A 22,109-nucleotide genomic window follows, 5' to 3' on the forward strand; every position below is an offset into this window, starting at 1 on the left:
ATAGTTGACCACATGGTCTGCCCAGCCTCTCTCAAGGTCAAACCATAGTTGACCACATGGTCTGCCCAGCCTCTCTCAAGGTCAAACCATGGTTGATCACATGGTCCACCACAGTTACCCACATTTCATTGGAGATTACTCTCTTTGTTCTTGTTCTACCTCCACCTCCACTTTCACTTCTGCTTCCACTTCTACCCCTATCTCTATCTCCACCTCCATATCTACCCCTATCTCTACCTCCACCTCCATCTCTCTCTGCCAAGTTTGCTTCCGTTGTTCTCCAAACACAGGAGTACTCACCCATAGCCTTTTTATCCATACCAAAGGTTTGATTGCAAAGTGAACATGTACACGATTAGTGTTTGAACATGTAAAGAGTGAAAGTGATCATTTGGTAATTGATCTTAGCTTGTTGAACAGTGTTGCTTTTCATTTGAACACAAGAGATTTTAGTTGTGAAAGTTGTGCCAAAGATAGAGAATTGTGTTTTATGTTTTGTCAAATGTTTGTTGTAGAATTTTAATCTGTGCTAGTAGTATTGCAGATTTGGTGTCTGGTTCTGTTAAATGGGTTACAGATTTGGGTCATTGTGCCTCATGGGCCAGATTTAGTGTGTAAACAATTGGGAAAACCTGTAAAATGTATTTTAGTGAGATAATTTATTAATTTTGTGATATGAATACCTAGTATGTCCACATCCCTGTCAGACCATGTTATTGGTAAACTACAGGGTCCACATCCCTGTCAGACCATGTTATTGGTAAACTACAGGGTAATGTAAAAGTTGTAATTTTTTAGTGATGCAATACGTAATATATTACACTGATCATCATTTGGTTCTAAATGATCTAGAGATCCTCTTTGTTTGTTTGTTTTTTACATGTTGTTTATGTTTGGATGTGTTTGTCAGTCATTTGTGTGTGTCTGAACATAAATGTCTTGCCGTATGTAGAGAGGCCTGTCCCTGCCTGTTTCTCAGGTGTGAAGGACGCAGACGAGGCAGAGTTGAGCCTCTGGAGCTCAACGTCTATGTGAATGACTTCCCTCTGCTCAGCAAGCTGGTGGACTGACTGGTGCACCTACTTTGTGGGAAGATAAGAGGAGCACAGCATCACTAAAAGTGAGTTTGGTTCTTCATTAGACCTATATTCATTTACACACTTAACCCATACAACCTGACAGGCTGTACGTCACTTCATTTTACAACAGAAAGCACAAGAAACACCCTAGGCTACCTACAGAGAGTAAGAAACTACACCAAGCTGAGCTCTCACTCATTCCCTGATTTCTGATCAGGAAATCAGAGGCCAACAGAGGACCCTGTGCGTTCCTACCCCGGCCCCACAGACCTGGAGTTCTCTGAGCTGGGCCCCAGGGAGGTGCTGCTGAGCTGGACTGGACCTGCCCGACCCGTCCTGCAGTACAGAGTGGTATTGGACAGTGCTGAGGGAAAGAGCACATTGTCATTTGCACAAATGTTATTGTAGTTATGGAGCTTTAGGAATGTAGTCCGGGGAAAAAACACAGTTGTTTAAACATGTATTAGCTGGTTTGGCTGTGAGCTGAACCGTGTTCAGGTGGTTGTGAATGGGTCTCCAGTGTGCTGCTAGCTGGGCTCTCCTCACAGACACACTACCTCATGTCGTGTCTTTGGCTATGCCGGATTAAGTGATATGACATGCTAACTTATAAAATTATTTCTCTGTAATTAATATTACCTGATTAAGCTAATCATGTAAATGTAATTAACTAGAAAGTCGGGGCACCACAGAAGAACGTTTATAGAGCTGTTATCTTCTGAATAAACTCTTAAAATACTTAGTAATATTTTACATCGATAGCAGTCAATCTTATCTTATTTTCAATCTCATCATGAAAGTTATAAATTCTTGGTTATCTTCACGAACCCTGGCTAACAAGTTGAATCAGCAATACAAAATTGGGTTTAATTATTTATTTACTAAATACCTAACTAATCACACAGAATTACAAATACACAGAATACATATGATGTCATACAGAAAACGTCCTGGTGGACTGAGCCTGTATCATGGCTGGTTACACAAAGGAAAAGGGGGTTGGGCTTGAATGAAAGAGCGGGAAGATTTAGGAACACAGAAACAGCAGCTATGCTATCGTAAATACATTATCGTATGCATTCTAAATTACCGCCCATTTGGAAAAGGAAAATGCAATAAATATTTACTCTGAGCTGCGCTTCGGTAGATTGGTCGTAGATGCTGGCCGTGGTTGGCCAACAGATCTTCCTGTTGTGTAGTAGAAGAATGTCAATGGTGGTGGTATCTTCGTCTGGCTGTTAGACTGGATCCGTCGTCCGTCCTTTCCTAGCCCACGTTAGCAGCGGCTAACTCAACGGCTAGGAAGTATCACTTCTGTAGTGAATAAGCTCAAAGTTCATACCAGTTCATACCATAGCTCACGCCGAGGTTGGCTTAGTTCTGTTCTTGATATGGTTTAGTTAACATGTCTGTCCTTAAAACGTCGAGGCTGCAGACCTCTCGTACTGGAACCCGGAATGTCTTTTCGTCAAAGACTTATATAGTGGAGAGGGGAAAGGAGGGGTTTCATCGTTTATAACCCCATGTCTCTTCACAGGGTTGGCCACTGATCGGCAGGGCACTTTCCCTATGAAAACCCAATTCTCTCATTTGGAAGCTAAAATTACATTTAATCTCCTAACAAACAATTTCAATATCAAACATTTCAATTGCATAACAATTCCATGTGACTCTGATAACTAGAGGGTGTATACTTTCTCCGGTACAGTTTATGTCGTCCTGCCATCAATCATAATGTCTCAGATAACAATGAACTGACATACATACTCATTACGTTATCAAGCATATTTCCAACTGGTTTTATTAACAAAAGATGGTTCCTTTCCCTATTTGTTTGATGTTCCCAGACTCTCTATATTTAACACAGGCTATTCAAGTCCTTCAGTAGGGTCAGAGAGAGAGGGGAAGGGAGAAAGGTATTTATGGGGGGGGTCACAAACCTTACCCACAGGCCAACGTCATGACACTCATATACAATCTTCCCGCTAGTTATTATGTAATATTATGTACATTGTAATACAGTTAACTAGAGTACTGTAAGTGACACACACACACACACACACACACACACACACACACACACACACACACACACACATACGAGAATGGGTCAGGTTGTTACAGTGGTTATGACCTCTGCTGGGGTCAGTTCCAGGCAGTGAGAGACGGACGGTACTGCAGACTCTGCTACCTGACACACGCTACAGCATCCTGGTCACTGCAGACTCTGCTACCTGACACACGCTACAGCATCCTGGTCACTGCAGACTCTGCTACCTGACACACGCTACAGCATCCTGGTCACTGCAGACTCTGCTACCTGACACACGCTACAGCATCCTGGTCACTGCAGACTACCATAACCGAGAGGGAGGGAGCGCCTCGGCACAGGACAAGACCAGTGAGGCTGTCTTACACTGTAATAATCATTCACAGTAATAGTCATTCACTATCACCTGGGATGTCAGATCACACATGCACTAGTATACTTAAACTGTCTGTCTGTCTGTCTGTCTGTCTGTCTGTCTGTCTGTCTGTCTGTCTGTCTGTCTGTCTGTCTGTCTGTCTGTCTGTCTGTCTGTCTGTCTGTCTGTCTGTCTGTCTGTCTGTCTGTCTGTCTGTCTGTCTGTCTGTCTGTCTGTGTGTGTGTGTGTGTGTCTGTGTGTGTGTGTGTTTTCCTCTGTGTCTGTACTGTGTTTGGGAGCCCAGACAAGCAGGAGATAGTGGATGCATCAAGCAGCAGTCACTCTTTCTCTGACCTGGAGCCTGAGACTGTGTATCTCATCAGTGTGCACTTCTGCCTCGACACTGTAGAGGGAGTTGCAGTTTCCATTCTCCACCCCACAGGTCACTGGGGTAAAATCCTCTTGATATATCCTCAGTGGATAGAGGCCCTCTCCTGTTACAGTGTGTCCTGAGGTGACCATCAGAAACACTATTGTGAAAGGTAAGGAAAATATGTTTGGAAAGAGCTTCTGTCATATATGATGTGTGTGTGTGTGTGTGTGTGTGTGTGTGTGTGTGTGGGTGTGTGTTTCTGCACCAGGCTTTGATATGATGGAGGCCTTTGGTCTGACCCAGAGGGCTCATTCATCTATGGAGGGTCTTGCAGCCAAGCCTTTTTATCTTCAATACTCTACCCACCTATACTGTGTACAGAGACGTCCAACTGGCCCAGAGCAAAGGTTGAGACATTCACACACAGGCAAAAACACACACACACACACACACACACACACACACACACACACACACACACACACACACACGCAAACACACACACACACAAACACACACACACACACATACACACACACATACACACGCAAACACACACACACACACACAAACACACACACACACACACGCAAACACACACACACACACACACAAACACACACACACACACAAACACACACACACACACACATACACACACAGACACACACACACACATCCTCTTACTTAGCGGTCCTATATTGTCCCTCCTGTCCACAGGTTCATCCACCCAGCAGACCTCTCCCCAGAGCACACCATCAGTATAGTGTTCTGTCTGCTGCAGGAAGCCCCTAGCTCTCTGGCAGCTCACTGACAACAACTTCCAGCCCAGTGTAACGCCCTGGCCATAGAGAGGGGTTTTTTGTTCTTTATTTTGGTTTGGCCAGGGTGTTACATTGGGTGGGCGTTCTATGTTCTTTTTCTAGGTTTTTTGTATTTCTTTGTTTTGGGCCGTGTGTGGCTCCCAATCAGGCACAGCTGTAGTTCGTTGTTGTTGATTGGGAGTCACACATAAGGAGCATGTTTTTCCTTTGGTTTTTGTGGGTAATTGTTTCTGTTTGTATTTGCACTGCTGTTTGTTAAGCCTGCAAATCTGTTAGCTGTCGTTCTGTTTCTTGTTTTTTTCCCGTTACTCACTTTAAATAATAATAATATTAAAGTATGAGTATTCAGGTACCCGCTGCGCCTTGGTCTCATCTCTTCGACAGCCATTACACCCAGATGGGCGTGGCACTGGACCTCGAGTCTGAGGAGAGGGATGGTGTTGGGTTCAGCCATTTTGAGTGGTAGTTTTTATTGTGATAGTGTTTGTTGTTGTGCTAGTGGTAGTTTTTATTGTGATAGTGTTCGTTGTTGTGGTAGTTTTTATTGTGATAGTGTACGTTGTGCTTGTTTTTATTGTGATAGTGTACGTTATTGTGCTTGTGGCGTGTTGACTCATCACAGTGGATCACTTCCGCCCAAAAAACAAATGATTATTTAACCGCTTTGTTTCCTCCTGCCACCCTCTTGTCACTCTCTTGTCTCTGTGTCCCACTACAGCTGTGAGCAAGATGCTGCTGTACTAGTCTGGATTGCAGAGGGGAGGTTCAGGAGCTGACCTTCGACCTGCCACAGGTCCAAAGGCTGTTCTACGACATCGTCCACAAGGTCAGAGAGAGAAAAAGACTCGATATGTATATAACTAACTGTACCGTCACTGACTGTATATAACTAACTGTACCGTCACTGACTGTATATAACTAACTGTACCGTCACTGACAGTGGCTAGTGTTCAGCAGACCATGTATTGTGTTTGTGTAACTCCTCTAATGTATTTGGATCAGTCTGAAATGGCTCTGACCCCTGACCTTTATCTTTTCCTGGTGTTTTTCAGGACACCAGGGGAGTTGAGGGGAACATGGGCAGACCAGGGATGACTGGACCTAGAGTAAAAATGAATGATCTCTGGTTATCTCTCTCTCTATTCCTCCCCCCCTCATCCATCCATACATACCGTACATCCATCTGTGTTTCCAGGAAACATAGGGGCTGTTGGTGGGGGGTTAAAGTACTGAGGGATAAACAGAGCAACGACAATCAGCCCACCACAGAAGTTTGGTGTTCACAATGCTACCTCGTCATCTAGTGGTTGATCGTAGTTTGCCTTTTGATTGACAGGGTCTTTCTGAGAATAAGGGTGCGAGAGGAGAGAAGGGAAGTTTGAGTTGTATCTTACAAGTCCCTGTAACGCCTGACTTTCAGATGGCCAGAGCTCTCTTGTTGACCCATTGATTGACAGACATGCTCTGTGTTTTAGGGAGAGTCTCAGTCCATGGCAATGATCTTCCAGCTAGTCACACAGGCCTGTGAGCAACTGGTGCACAGTACGCATCATCATACATTCACAGCATAAGCTTTCCCATAGTTATGTATACTGAACAGAAATATATAAACGCAACATGCAACAATTTCTACGATTTTACTGAGTTACAGTTCATAAAAGGAAATCAGTCAATTGAAATACATTTATTAGGGCCTTATTTTATGGATTTCACATGAATGGGCAGGGGCACAGCCATGGGTGGGCCTGGGAGGTATAGGAGGACAGGCCCACCCACTGGGGAGCCAGGCCCACCCACTGGGGAGCCAGGCCCAGCCAGTCAGAATGAGTTTCCCCTACGAAAAGGCTTTATTTCAGACAGTAAATACTCCTCAGTTTCAGCTGTCTGGGTGGCTGGTCTCAGATGATCCCGCAGGTGAAGAAGCCAGATGTGGAGGTCCTGGGCTGGCGTGGTTACACGTGGTCTGCTGTTGTGAGGCCGGTTGGACGTACTGGCAAATTCTTTAAAATTACGTTGGAGGCAGCTTATGGTAGATAAATTAACATTTAATTCTCTGACAACAGCTCTGGTGGACATTCCTGCAGCCAGCATGCCAAGTGTATGCTCCCTCAGACCTTTAGACACCTGTGGCATTGTGCTGTGTGACAAAACTGCACATTTTAGAGTGGGCTTTTATTGTCCCCAGCACAAGGTGCACCTGTGTAATGATCATGCTGTTTAATCAGCTTCTTGATATGCCACGCCAGTCAGGTGGATGGAATCTCTTGGCAAAGGAGAAATGCTCAATAACGGGGAAGTAAACAAATTTGTGCACAAAATTTGAGAGAAATAAGCTTTTTGTGCATAAGGACAATTTCTGGGATTTTTTTTTTATTTCAGGTCATGAAACATAGGACCAACTTTACATGTTGCATTTATATTTTTGTTCAGTGTACAATGACCATGATCCATTGAGCGCCAGCTTGTCCAGTCTGTGTGGAGCAGACACAGAGACCTTGTTGACGGAGAGAAGAGAGAACATGCAAAAGGGATAGAAAGCAGTTACTGTGGGAGGTATCTCTACCTGAAAATATATGATCTTAGTGATTGATAGTTGGTATTCAGCAGTCATAAAAGTATGCCTTATTTACTTTGAAGAAATACTAAAATAGTGATTTTTGTCAGACAGCATAGGCAGCAGCTCTATAGAGATGAGATTATGACTTGGAATGAAAGTCATTGAATAAAACAAATATTTTATTAAAGTAATGGTTAGTAAGTGATAAGCAGTAATGGGAAGTCACTACCATCATGGAATTTTTATGAATTGTTTTATTCTGTGTTACAGCATTCAACCCACATAATGCATAGTGCGCTTAATGTAAAAAAAAAAAATATCCAAACCAAATCGAAAACAGTGATTTATTTTTTAATAATCGAACCAAAACCGAACTGACCTCAAAAAGCAAAGGCATCGCAGGAGCTGTCGGACAGACGGGACCTCCAGGCATTGCAGGAGCTGTCGGACAGACGGGACCTCCAGGCATCGCAGGAGCTGTCGGACAGACAGGAGAGCTCGGTCCCCAGCAGTGGCTGTCATAGAGGTGCTCAACCACAAGCAGGTATAACAGCCATATCCGGTACCATGTGACAAGCTATGATCATAACATTTCAACATCCAATTGATTTTACTATTTATAAACTGTGTATGGGTAAAGGGGATACCTAGATACCTGTACAACTGAATGCCTTCAACTCTAATTCCTTAATTATTAGCATCCACATCTTCAGTGCCTGGTGAATAGTGGGTTAACTGCCTTGCTCAGGGGCAGGAAGACAGATTTTTACCTTGTCAGCTCAGGGATTTGATCCAGCAATCTTTCAGTTACTGGCCCAATGCTCTAACCACTAGGCTACCAGGTGCTATGGTCTCATCTGTTCATGCTTTCATCTGCATCTAATTTTACAGCGGACCCATATTTTCTATATATCAGCCTTGAGCACACTTGAAAGATGGACCCCAATGTCACAAGAAAATCCATCTCCTATCATCGCCTTCATTTTAAGTAAAACAATTTAAAGTGCCAAAGAGCACTTATGCCATTGAACCTGATGGACAGACTGGGGCTGACGAAGCACCACAATAGAGCGTATTTGGTGACTCAGAGACACATGCTCCTCTATAAAGGGGAAAAGGAAGTTGACCTGCTCTTCACCTCTTCCTCTTCTCATGAAACACAAATGTTTCAAGTGTTTCCTCTTACATAAAAAATTATTAAATGTACATTTGTAAGTATTTGAATAAGTCAACCAAGTGTGTTAGCAAACGTTCTAACATTTTGTATAAGCCAACATTTTAATGGAAGCTAGTGGATATTTTGTTAGACAGTATTTGTAGTAGTTAACTGAAGTATGTTCCCAACTTCACACTGAAAATGTTTGTATGTCTATTAATTACGATCCATGTTTTTTTGTTTTCATGCACTGTTTGTGTATGCATGCGCAGCATTTGACCATGAGACTGGCTTTCACAGATATAGTCTTAATGTTTCTACAGCAGGATGACAATGAAGACTAAAACAACCATGTCTATAAAAGTGCACTGGTTCTAACTTTCCTAATCCCCAAACAGTGGGCAAGTTTTTACTTCAATGAGATAATGATTATATTATGCAGTTATTGCAAGACAATACTATTAAATAGGCTACTGTTACTGGGGAATAACATTGGCAGTTGAGTATGATCAGTATTATCCAATATCTCCAATCAAGAGACGTATTCTTTGTTGCAAGAGCGCCACCTAGTTGTAGCTAAATTGCTAAGGAACCATTCTTTTAAGAATTTGTTGCAGGGGTGGATATTTCTGAGAGCACCCACATCCGGATCAACATTCCAACATGGCAAGCCGAAAAGGTTCACATCAGAGCCGGGGAAATGGTGATAAATATTCGGTGTTGTTGCCAACTTACAATGAACGTGAGAATCTACCTCTTATTGTGTGGCTACTGGTGAAATACTTCGGTGAAAGGTTAGTAGTCGTTTCAAGTCATTAGCTACACTAGCTGTAGCCCAGAGTGAATTACAAGATCTGTAGCCCAGAATCGGCGATGAGCTGTCACTAAAAATCAGATTTGCTAGGGGACAGCCAATGGCTTACTTTAACAATCTGCTGCTGAGATTTTCAGCCGGTCATTTGTAATATAATTTTATGAAATAAACCCAGATTTTTTTCCTTTATTTTTCTTTAGAACATGACTTATAAATACCTTAATGAGCTTATTACAAATGCCTTACCTCTTCATAACAACAAAATGAAGTTGTGGGTGTTCCAGTCAATTATTTAAACATGCAACATTGTACGCCATAGACATCAAGAACTGCAATCACATTTTACATGTTGTGCCTTTTAAAAAGAGTAATTATTGTAAATTAAGTAACTCAATTTGAACAGTTGTCAGATTAGCATTATATTTGTTGTGTGCTGAGTGGAAACATCTGTTTGCTTGTCATTTACAGTGGCTATAACTATGAGATTATTGTAATTGATGATGGAAGTCCGGATGGGACACTTGAGGTGGCAGAACAACTGCAGAAGATATACGGAGAGGACAAGATAGTAAGTGATTGGAATAGATATTAGTAGTTGTAATTTCACATTCACATACCTGCTGACATAACACATTCTTTCTGGGGTTTTTTTTTCTCCAGCTCCTTCGACCAAGAGCAAAGAAACTAGGGTTAGGCAAGTGTCACATACTCATTCATCAAAGTGAACACCAGTGTTGCATCGGTATTTTAGCACAATATCTCAGACACACTACACACACACCTGCTAATGTCATCTGATTCTTCATTCAGGTACTGCCTACATCCATGGCATTAAACATGCTACAGGGAACTATGTTTTCATAATGGACGCAGACCTCTCCCATCATGTGAGTGGATCTCCTGTATATCTGGCGGGGACGATACAATAGCAGACAAACATGGTGGGATAGTGGCTACGGACCCTGTACATGTTTTAATCCAATACTATATTTAGTTCATTTTACTATTCAGGGGGTAACTTGTGGTGTTATAAAACTTGCTTGATGGAATAGGCCTATTTGTATACGAATGCTTCATAGACAGAATGTCTTTTGAAATCATGCATGCTAAAATACATCCTGTTTCTCTTTGTTTGCAGCCTAAATTTATTCCAGAATTCATAGAGTAAGTAATCTATTTGAATTTATCCGAAATGCACACATTCACTAGCCCGCTGCATCTCTACCATATGATCGTCAGTTGCCAAATAGCTGATGTGAATGTGTTTGTCTCCAAGGAAACAGAGAGAAGGCGGGTATGATCTGGTGTCAGGCACCCGGTACAGAGGAGACGGTGGCGTATACGGTTGGGACCTGCGCAGGAAGCTCATCAGGTAACTGCAGTGGCACACGCTCACTTCTGTTACATTAAGACTGTTGGCTGTCATTTCTCCTGCTTGTGCTAGCACACAAAGCAACCACCAAACTCTAATGAGAGTTTAATTAAATATTCAATTTTCCTCATATCTTTCTGTCCTTCCCTCCCTATCTCTCTTACAGTCGGGGAGCTAACTATGTCACACAGGTGCTGCTGAGACCTGGGGCATCAGACCTGACTGGCAGCTTCAGGTAAGTGGCAAAATGTAAATAAGTTTGAAGAACAGCAGGTACAGTTATCACACCTGCATACCGGTACATCAGCCTCTATCTGTAAACTATTGTCGGATGAAAACCTTGTAACTCCATTTATGTCAATAAAAAATGTTTTACATGTATTGAAAGCAGTACTCTAAACAGGACCAATAAAATGTATTCAAAATAGCTTCTAAAGTTTCGTAATTCTATGTTTGTTAATGGGAAAATATGGCAGTTTTTTTTCAATTTCCTGAAAAGTTTCTGTTTTGGAGATGAGAGGTTTTCATTCGTCAGCAACGTAGTGGGTGTTATCTCATGCTGTGTTTGTTCTAATGCATGATGACATCAGGCTCTACAAGAAGGAAGTACTGGAGAGTCTGGTGGAGCGGTGTGTGTCCAAAGGCTATGTCTTTCAGATGGAGATGATTGTCCGTGCTAGACAGGGGAACTACACTATTGGAGAGGTGAGGCCTTTCAACCCTTTGTGTGTTTTGTGTTGTTGTACCATTTTGAACGCTTGTCATGTCAATAGGTTAAACTATATTTTTTTCCGTCTTCCAAACAGGTTCCAATTTCGTTTGTGGATCGTGTTTATGGGGAGTCAAAACTGGGAGGAAATGAAATAGTATCGTTCCTGAAAGGACTGCTTACTCTCTTTGCGACAACATGATTTATGATGCTCTAGGTTTGAACTCAGCAGCACTGCTTATATGATGGTTTCTTTGTCATTTAGTCAGGGCGTTTAGTGCAGTAATTAGCCAACATCAAAATGACAGACTATGCCCTTTTTTATGAATCGTTGATTATTGACAAGAAAAGCACAGATGGTAATTAATTAGAATAATTAATCTCCCCTCCCTCTAGTCTAGATGTATCTCCAAACCAGTGGAGGCTGCTGAGGGGAGGATGGCTTATAATAATGCCTGGAACGGAGCAAATGGAATGGCATCCAAACCATGTGTTTTGATGTATTTAATACCATTCCACCTATTACGCTCCAGAGATTACCACGAGCCCGTCCTCCCTGGTTAAGGTGCCACCAACCTCCTGTGCTCTAAACAGACAGGTTTTGAAGCATAATTCCAGGTGAATACAGTCACAAGATCCTTATGTATACTTATAAATGGATGAACTTATTTTCACATTTTTCAATAATTTGTATTCACCCTAAACTGAGAGACCTGTGATTGTTGTAATAAAAAAAAAATCAATGGTAATAAATAGTTTACCTTATTTCCTATTATTTTGAATTGGTTGCTGCATGGCTCTTTCCTTTATTGGAATCTATGTAAACTGTCAAATGTGCATAGGCAGCAACAAACACAATACACATTGTTAGTGTGCTAATTGGCTGCATTGTTTAACCTGCACTGTGTTAATCTGGCTTCCTACACTAACAACGGTGAGTGTGAAAGTATTTTCTTTCTTTACCCAGTGATCTGAAGTTCTCACAAAAGATGTAAAATGCAGATCAAACACAATATAGCAGGATGATTAGGCTCCTGCATGTTTCAATATTGAGAGGACGATATTAGTTTGGAATGTAATGCCCAGAACATGGTGCAATGGGGAGAAGTCAACCATGGCCTTGCCTTTGCTGCCTTGGAAGAAATAATCCTTAAGCATAAAAAAGATGAGACCATAACTAATCACCCATTAATTTAAATCCAGTATTCACATGATATGGTCCCTCCATCCCAATCTCCCAGGGGCCAATGCCAAGATGGGCAGAGAACAATTTGCACTCAGGCTTGGGAAATGCCCCAGACTCAGGAAAGTAGTCCCGGTGAGTTTAGTGTAATGGGAACGTAGCATAGAACAGCGCCACCTACTGTTCTCATAGCACTCTGACGTTGGGCAAGTGCAAAGGCACTGTGAGTAATGAGGCACTGTATACATCCGACCCTCTGCAATGTAGGAAGCCAGATGTAGTCCTAGAACGCATGCGTTCATTGCCATGCTAAACTAGAGTGCGCCAGCTGTTGGTTAAATCTGGCAAATGCAGCTCGAGCTTGTTTACCCCTGTCCCTTAGGCATAGAAACTACCGACTACCGACGTTGAAGAACGACCTAGGACAACAGCTGAGGCCTGTCTTGAAAGGTAAGAGCATATAAATCAAGCTAATTGATTAACACACTAATTGAGTTGTATAAGGCTCGACTCATATGGATATCACAATGAGTTAAAAAAAAAAATTAAAAAATTATGCTAATCAAACACCTATGTCACTTCCGCCCTTTCAATTGCGCCATTTTGGATAGGGCAGTTTCCAGGCTGCTAGGGGTGTATTGTCTCTATAGGAAGAGATGGGAGTGCGTTATCAGTGAACAGTCACAGAGTTAACACATTTTTCGGGGGGGATGAGGGGGGTTCCTCGTAATATTTACTACAACGTTAGCCACACTATATGTTTCTACAATGGGCGTTGTAGGTGTTTTATCTAGCTAACTAAATGAGTTTCAACGGCACTTCATACCCGGTAGCCGAGAAGGATAGTCTGTGTCGGACAGTAGTGAGAGGAGTCGAGCTCCCTCTCTCGGTGTGGTGTGTGACCGCTCGGAGAGGAAGACGGCAAGGCGGTTAAGCCCCGGTTGCTTATTCGGAGTAATAGGAGTGGACGCGAGATTGTCTAGCGCATTGTCTCCCCGTTTCTCTGAAGTGATATAATTTACTACAACAAGAGCACCGGATTTTCAAAGCAGGTAAACACGTCATACTCCGCTGTTCAGATAACCAAGCTAGTTAGGATACACCGCTAACGTTACAGCTAACTGGGTTTAGCTACGGTAACGTTACGATGATGCGTTGTTCGTTCATAGTTACGGTCGGGGAAGAAAGAAAAAAAAAATATATATATATATACACACTCTTAACATGACATGGGTAGATACTTGAGGATAACAAATGAAACAACGTGGATTATTACGATATAGTTAAATAACGATACTATGAAGTTAAATACAAAATATGATAGCGTATATCATAAGTTATCGGTGAACATGACACCGCTTTTTCGGCTCACTAAACTTGGGACACTTGAGTTGCGCTCAGAATCAGCACCGAACTGAAGAGAGGTTGTAACGGGGCACCTTTTTCTAACGCTCGGGTTAGCATCTGCTAGCTAACGTTTAGCCGTGTTTGCTAGCGCTCGGGTTAGCATCTGCTAGCTAACGTTTAGCCGTGTTTGCTAGCGCTCGGGTTAGCATCTGCTAGCTAACGTTTAGCCGTGTTTGCTAGCGCTCGGGTTAGCATCTGCTAGCTAACGTTTAGCGCGCTAGTTCGCCGTGTTTTACGTGCGTTTCCCTTTGTGGTGGATCACTACTATACCAGCTACTGCTAGCAAGCTACTAGCTGCTATCGATCTGACGTTTTAGTTCATAACATATTACCAGATCAGATGTTATTGTGGCGTAAAACTATGAGGTAAGATGTGTGTAGTAATCGTGTTAGAAACTATTTGTATCCTGTTTCATTGGTCAACCAGAGGTAGACATTAAACTGTATTAATCATTGACTTCAATCAAAGATATAACCAACATCGATAAGGGGGAGATGGTGATAGGTCGTGAATAACCTCCTCTACTCGCTTAGTTTATTACTAGTCACATTTGACCTATATTAGGTCCCTTCTCTTATCAAATGTAACCGTATTGTTCTAACATTATGTAATATAATATATATATATATATAAAAAAAAAAAAAGTGAACCGGGATTTATAATCAAGTCTGGTAACGTTACCAGATTCATTCAGCAACTTGAGAGACTAGGTGACACGGGGTTATTATCCGCACGTCGCAGGTTTGATTTTGACTGTCGTGATGTCATATGAAAAAGTAGTCTCGCCTCCTTTTATTCACGTCACACAACTATCACAATTGCTATGTAATACAATGTTCCAGCTTTTATTTAATGTACGGTGTAAACATTGTCTTGGAGGTTAGTTGCATACTCTATTGATTCAAACCCTCTGTTCTCATGGTCCCTGTGTGAGGGCAATCAGGAGGAAGACTGGTGGTGAACCCGATTGAACCTTTTGGTCATTTAGGCTAGGTGTTCTACTTAAATGCCAACTCTCTTTCTGTGGTGTTTATGGTCATAGATGACCCTTTGCTGACAGGATATGACTGATACAATCAACTTTTGCTTTTGGTAAGCAATGTGAGTTTGGAGGATCAGAGGTGACCAGAGCAAATGTCATCATTGATTCTTAGGACAGACAGAGCTCCGTTGTATATTAGAGACAGGACATAAGGTTTATGGGTAAAATATAGACTACTACTATCTTCCTCTCATCAACTGTTGAGAGTGGCTATTCTCTGCCAGCTACCCACCCAGCCCCTACTCCCCTGTAAACACATTGTAGATGTTGGGCTCCGTTGCTGATTCAATAGGAGGCGCCATTCCGTGATTGCAGAGAGGCTGCAGAAAAGGGAGCAGGCAGAGCAATGGAGGCCTTACATAATGGAGACAGAGCTGTCCTCTAGCGCCATCTATAAGCCATGGGAGAAGGCATCGGCAGGAGTAAGCCCAGCCAGCAAGGTAGTCAGGCAGCCAGACAACATTCAGCTCAGCAGCAATGTTCCATCTTCTGGAACATGCAACAAGAGCTATGGCATCGGTGGGTGGGTGGATGAAGAGTGTTTGGCCTTGTACTGCTTGTTGCTAAAGCATCTTGTCCTGACCTTTTACCTGAATAGAGAATCAATTCTGTAGTGTTACCATTGTCCAGCATTGACTGGAATATAACAAACCAAACAGCCCAGACAGACGCATAAAGGTGGTGGTTGTAGTAAGGTCATAAAGGATAGAATTGAGTGATGCTGCTGAGGAAAACCACTGATGGATTTATGAGGAAAGGTGACTGACAGGCAGCAGGTATTCTTGTGTCATTGTTCCATAGGAGCAGTAGAGTAACAATCACTGGAGTGGATGTTAGCTCTAGTGTTATTTGGGAAGTGTGTTTCCATCACCCAGGGTTTTTGTTTTGGGTCTGCTGAACGCTGCTCTCTACAACAATGATCAGTTCATATGTTGACCTGGGGTGTATTCACTAGGAACTAAATGGAAGCAAACAGAATGTAACAGGGGCGGGACCTAACTGAATTTGTTTTCATTGCGAAACGTTTTCCATTTGGAGTAAACGTTTTCTGTTGCGAAACGTTTAGCAACTGTTTACTACGGTTTTCGTCTAATGAATACGCCCCTGACCTCGCCCGTTGCTCTCCCCTGTCCACCTACCTGTGTCCCTCCTTTCTCCAGGTGGGCAGAATGTTCCAGCTCCCGGTCAACAACCTGGGCAGCTTACGGAAAGCCAGGAGAAATGTCAAGCGGGTTCTGGGAGACATTGGTCTGGAGTTTTGTAAAGACCACATTGAGGTGAGCAGCACATAGTTTGATCTGTTCTGCTATCCATGTGTGAGCATGCCCTTGATACACTTTATCACACTGAGATAATAGCTCATTCATTAATAGCTAATTAATTAATCAGTCTAGAAACATTTCAGCCATCAACTTAGGAGGCCTCAAATTTCTCATGTCTGTTTGACGTTATAATACATGAGCCCAGTCCACAACTATAATAGGTCGTCGACTCCTAGCAAATCATCTCTATCAGACTTGACGTTTTGTATTGATTCTATATGAATTGTGATTAATCGTTTATTTCTCTCCCCTTAGGACTACAAAGACTATGTCCCCGATAATAACGAGTTCTACATGAAGCACACCACCTGGGATGATGTATGTGTGTGGGATCCTTCACTGACCAAAGCCCAGGTGAGTGGCTCACTGCCTGCCTGGGGGGGGGGGGGGGCACACTGCCTGCCTGGGGGGGGGGGGGGGGGGGGGTCTCACTGCCTGCCCTGGGGGGGGGGGCTCACTGCCTGTCTGCCCTGGGGGGGGCTCACTGCCTGCCTGGGGGGGGCTCACTGCCTGTCTGCCCTGGGGGGGGCTCACTGCCTGCCTGGGGGGGGCTCACTGCCTGCCTGGGGGGGGCTCACTGCCTGTCTGCCCTGGGGGGGGCTCACTGCCTGTCTGCCCGGGGGGGGGCTCACTGCCTGCCTGGGGGGGGCTCACTGCCTGCCTGGGGGGGGCTCACTGCCTGTCTGCCCTGGGGGGGGCTCACTGCCTGCCTGGGGGGGGCTCACTGCCTGCCTGGGGGGGCTCACTGCCTGTCTGCCCTGGGGGGGGCTCACTGCCTGTCTGCCCTGGGGGGGGCTCACTGCCTGCCTGGGGGGGGCTCACTGCCTGCCTGGGGGGGGCTCACTGCCTGTCTGCCCTGGGGGGGGCTCACTGCCTGCCTGGGGGGGGCTCACTGCCTGCCTGGGGGGGGGCTCACTGCCTGTCTGCCCTGGGGGGGGCTCACTGCCTGCCTGGGGGGGGCTCACTGCCTGCCTGGGGGGGGCTCACTGCCTGCCTGGGGGGGGCTCACTGCCTGTCTGCCCTGGGGGGGGCTCACTGCCTGCCTGGGGGGGGCTCACTGCCTGCCTGGGGGGGGCTCACTGCCTGCCTGGGGGGGGCTCACTGCCTGTCTGCCCTGGGGGGGGCTCACTGCCTGTCTGCCTGGGGGGGGCTCACTGCCTGCCTGGGGGGGGGCTCACTGGAACACCTTTTATTTTAGCGCTGTTGCTCTTTTGTCTCTTAAAAGCTTTTAACTGGGTTATTGTCTGTTTATTTTCAATAAATAATGTTTTATTTACATAGAGTAAATGTTATCACACGACTGACCACTGTCTCTATCCCCCCCTGTGTCTCCCAGGACTACAGATCAAAGCCTTTCTGCTGTTCCGGCTGCCCCTTTTCCTCCAAATTTTTCTCAGCGTACAAGAGCCACTTCCGCAACGTCCACAGTGAGGACTTTGAGAGTCGCATCCTGCTCAACTGCCCCTACTGCACCTACAATGGGAACAAGAAGACTCTGGAGACGCACATCAAGCTGTTCCACATGCCCAACAATGTGGTTCGCCAGGGCCCCGGGGGCATGCAGGGGGCAGTGGGTGGGCTGAAGGACAGCATGCAGCTGGGCAAGAGGCCTGGAGAGAGCATCGAGCAGGCGGTGTACTACTGCAAGAAGTGTACCTACAGGGACCCGCTTTACAACGTGGTGCGCAAGCATATCTACCGAGAACACTTTCAGCATGTGGCCAAGCCCTACCTGGTTAAGCTTGAGGAAAAGACCACGCCCAACGGTGCCGCAGCAGGTATCACCACGGGCACAGGGAACACAGACCGCAGCAGCAATACTAATACCAATGCTAACGCCAACAGCAACACCATCCACTGCAAGCGCTGCCTCTTTTTGCCACGCACCTATGAGGCACTGGTGCAGCATGTTATTGAGGACCACGAGCGAATCGGTTACCAGGTGACCGCCATGATTGGTCACACAAACGTGGTGGTACCTCGCGCCAAACCTGTCATCGTGGTATCGCCGAAGACGGGGGAGAAGACTGTCATCGGGGTAGGACCTAAAGGTCAGCTAGTGACCACCACAGTGGGGGGAGTCCGCTCAGTTTCTACCCAGAACCTCAGCAGAATCGTCATCCCAAAGTCAGGCCTGAGCTCAACAGGACTCCTGTCTGGGGTTCACCTGAAGCAGGGGGCGTTTGGGTTAAAAAGTGGGACTACCCAATCCTTCTCTATAGGTGGGCAGCAGGTGAGAATCACTCTGCCTGGAAACGCAAAGGTGTCTGTGCCCCAGCATTCTCAAGCAGCCAAACAGAACCTCACTGGTGGTTTGCGGAGCCCCATAGTGGTGAGTTCCTCCTCGTCTACGCTCAACTCCCGGGTCCAGGCGGCTGCCGCCACGGTAGCCTCGGTCACGGCCAAGGGGAAGGGGGGTAGCTCTGTCCTGGGCACGTCGTACACACAGAAGTGGAAAATCTGCACCATCTGCAACGAGCTCTTCCCTGAGAATGTGTACAGCTCGCACTTTGAGAAGGAGCACAAGGCGGAGAAGGTCCCTGCAGTAGCCAACTACATCATGAAGATCCACAACTTCACCAGCAAGTGTCTGTACTGCAACCGCTACCTGCCCAGTGACACTCTCCTCAACCACATGCTGATCCACGGCCTGTCCTGCCCGCACTGCCGCGCCACCTTCAACGACGTGGAGAAGATGGTGGCGCACATGCGACAGTCCCACCCGGACGAGACGGTGGGGCCGCGCACCGATTCCCCTCTGACTTTCGACCTCACTCTGCAGCAGGGCAACCCCAAGAACGTCCAGCTGATTGTCACCACCTACAACATGAGAGACGCACCACAGGAGTCCGTGGCCCTCCATGCCCAGAGTGCCTCGTCGTCCACACAGATGGGCAAGAGGACCGTGCCCAGCCAACCCCCAAAGATGCCCTCTGATTCAGAAGACGGCTCGCCTGCCAAGAGTGCACCTCAGGCGGCCGTGCCGTACAAGAAAGACGTGGGCAAGACTCTGTGCCCGCTGTGCTTCTCCATCCTCAAGGGCCCCATCTCTGATGCACTGGCACACCATCTGAGAGAGAGGCATCAGGTTATCCAAACCGTGCATCCAGTTGAGAAAAAACTCACCTACAAATGTATCCACTGCTTGGGTGTGTACACAAGCAACATGACAGCCTCCACCATCACACTGCACCTCGTGCACTGCCGTGGTGTGGGCAAGACCCAGAACGGGCAGGACAGCAGGCCTGCGCCCTCCCCCAGGGTCTCCCAGGCCCAGGGCACTAGCCTCAAACGGGCCGGCTTCGAAAACTGTGACCCAAACGACCCAAAGCGGCGTAAGTTGCCGCCTGGAGAGCCAGAGAGCCCCGCGGCTTTTGTAGAGAATCCAGACGACCCTGTCAACCTGGTCCTTGACCCCAAAGGTCACGAGGATGAGTCGTACGAGGCGCGGAAAGCCTTTCTATCGCAGTACTTCAACCGCGAGCCCTACCCAACGCGTAGGGAGGTGGAAAAACTAGCCGCAAGTCTGTGGTTGTGGAAGTCTGATATCTCCAGCCACTTCACCAACCGCAGGAGGAAATGCACGCGGGACTGTGAGACCCAGAAGGCTGAGGTGCTGCTGGGCTTCAACATGCAGGACATCAGCCAGCTCAGCCACGAACTGACCTTTGACTCTGAGTGCTTGTTTGAGGGCAAAGGAGACAGTGGAGAGACAGTGGAGAGGCGGACATCTAGGACGTGCATCGGGCGGTCTGAGCAGGCCATTCAGCGCATGGAGGAGAGGGCTGTGGCTAACGGTGCTGCTACTCTCCAGCAGGGTATTTCAACAGGGTCTGGCAGTGAGGCCAGGGCCACAACCCAGCCCAGCTGTGGGGCCAAGAGCGACCAAAACAAGACAATCGGAAGCACCTTAAAACAGAGGGGGCCTCAGTATCTCTCAGAACCCATCGCTATTGACTCAGATAGCGATGAGGATGAAATGGATGATGATGGTGAGGAGGAGGAGGAAGAGGAGAAGGAGGATGATGAAACGGGAGCAGTAGAAGTGAATTCCGTGGGTAATGACAGGCTTGCTGCTGGGAGAGAGGGAGAGATGGTAGGGACAGGGGCCCACTCCAGCCCAGACCTAGAGGATATGGAGGAGAAGGAAGACGAGGGTCATGTAGAGAATGGATATGGCTCAACGCTGCTGGAAAGGCAGGCTAAAGGGAAGGAAGCTGTTGCCAAACTGGGTCAATCGGGAAGTGGAAAAACTAGGGTCCAACTCGGCAAGCATCAGGTCTGACCAATTGACACCAACGAATGACGCACTCAGAGACGTTACATTTGATCCATGCCAACAACTCTGCCTCACCAGAACTTCAGAGCTACAAATGGTCAATGGTGTCATGAAGGAGAAGAGGTGAGAAGGAGAGGCTCTTTCCTTTTCACTTCCACAAGCCATCCAATGATGTTTAAACAAGTCATGTCAAAGGCCAATTAAAGCTGCTCTGCAGTCCTAAAGTAGCTATGAGTGATGTAAGATTTGTGAACAAAGTTTATACTTTACCTCCAGGGGGTAAGAGAACCCTGAAATGATTTGCCTTCTATTTACTTTACTAGAAAATTCAGATTAGTACTTATTCTTGTCCATTTGGCGACGAGTTTCACTGTGGCAAAAAACTTGAGTTATTACGATTTACTAGCTTTTAAGAGAAACTAGAGAATCCAACATTTCTCGTTGCAGGAATAGCTAGTGTATATTTGTACAGTCTTTTAGATCTGTTTGGAGAGAAGTTGCTATAGATGTACTCCTCAAATATTTTCTTTTCTTTCTGTGTACAAGCTAGCTGTGTATGTTCTACATTGGTTCGCTAGATGTTGCTTTGATGACTGGTATTTTCTGTATGTTTTGTTATTTTTATTTTTTTAACAAAACCATAGCGTTTTTGCTAAATAATATATCTATATATATATATATATATATAAATGCAAATTTTAAATGAACATAATTGATTGCTTTTGTTTTTTTTGCTGTTTGTTTACTATGATTGATTTATCCTTTTTTTATTTACAGTAATAACTTTGGTTCTATTGAAAGAGTTCCTCATATCCTTCTCCCCGTTAGTGAAAGTGAAGGGCCATTTCGACTGATCTCTGTAGCCCTGTGCTTTGTAGTCTAGACTGTACTTTCTTCTCTTCACTCACCTATTCCTTATTTTACCACCGAGAATAGACGTTTGCTGTCGCCTTTGAAACAGAGAGCATTCGCTATTTAATGTGACGTTTCTGTGTGTGTTTTAATTTGTGATCTTCAATTTTATTTGTTTTTGTTTTTAACTTGAGCATCTATGAACAATAAAGTGTTGCATTGTGCTTCTCCTAGTCTAACCTCTTTTCTACGTCTTATGCTCTGATGTGACACACCCCCTTTTTAATTTATTTAATGGAGACTAGATCTGGTTTGTCCTAAGAAGTAGCACCACAAGTTAGGTTTTCCCAAACGTAACCCATGAGCTAGCTGTAAACAGTCACTGGTGGTACAAATCCCATTGTCTCCGGTATTATTACAGTTCATTATGACAGTAAATCAAGGGTTCATGGGTGTAGTCCATGTGAGCTACGCTATTCTGTGAGACTGGAGCATGAGGCGTCTGGGACTTAGTGGACCCACTACTGGTTCAGATGGTGATGGTTGATGACAAATCAACAGTAGATTGCATTAACTCTTTGTTCGTGGATTGTATTAACTCTGTGTTGAGGCCAATCTGCTCGAGTGTGTATCAATCTGGTGCCAAACCCCCAAAATAATGACAGTCCCATATTGACTCTGTTTGATTGATTATAGTGATGATTTTATATATGAGATATTCATTATGCTACAAA

At 45.2% G+C, this 22,109-nt stretch overlaps 2 protein-coding genes and 1 pseudogene across 3 annotated transcripts; all 3 read left to right on the forward strand.

Moving 5' to 3' along the window:
* The window catches only part of LOC115168765 (uncharacterized), a 44,284-nt pseudogene extending 38,879 nt beyond the window's left edge, over positions 1-5,405 (forward strand).
* A 3,611-nt stretch (positions 5,406-9,016) lies between these two features.
* Positions 9,017-12,071, forward strand: LOC115168616 (dolichol-phosphate mannosyltransferase subunit 1). Its single transcript, XM_029724067.1, has 9 exons — positions 9,017-9,188; positions 9,677-9,776; positions 9,869-9,902; positions 10,019-10,095; positions 10,347-10,372; positions 10,485-10,580; positions 10,747-10,815; positions 11,171-11,285; positions 11,387-12,071. Exons 1-9 carry the CDS (start codon positions 9,058-9,060, stop codon positions 11,489-11,491), a joined length of 753 nt encoding a protein of 250 aa, XP_029579927.1. The 5' UTR covers positions 9,017-9,057; the 3' UTR covers positions 11,492-12,071.
* Positions 12,072-12,730: 659 nt separating this feature from the next.
* On the forward strand, positions 12,731-21,599 carry LOC115168603 (activity-dependent neuroprotector homeobox protein). Of its 2 annotated transcripts, none has more exons than XM_029724038.1 (4): positions 12,731-12,922; positions 16,083-16,199; positions 16,500-16,598; positions 17,581-21,599. In XM_029724038.1, exons 2-4 carry the CDS (start codon positions 16,092-16,094, stop codon positions 20,527-20,529), a joined length of 3,156 nt encoding a protein of 1,051 aa, XP_029579898.1. In that variant the 5' UTR covers positions 12,731-12,922; positions 16,083-16,091; the 3' UTR covers positions 20,530-21,599. The 2 variants fall into 2 exon arrangements, with proteins under 2 accessions (XP_029579898.1, XP_029579897.1); XM_029724037.1 differs by lacking the exon at positions 12,731-12,922 and adding an exon at positions 13,084-13,524.
* The last annotated feature ends 510 nt before the right edge of the window (positions 21,600-22,109 follow it).

The sequence above is a fragment of the Salmo trutta genome, chromosome 30 (genome assembly GCF_901001165.1).
Source record: "Salmo trutta chromosome 30, fSalTru1.1, whole genome shotgun sequence".
Classification (NCBI taxonomy): Eukaryota; Metazoa; Chordata; class Actinopteri; order Salmoniformes; family Salmonidae; genus Salmo; species Salmo trutta.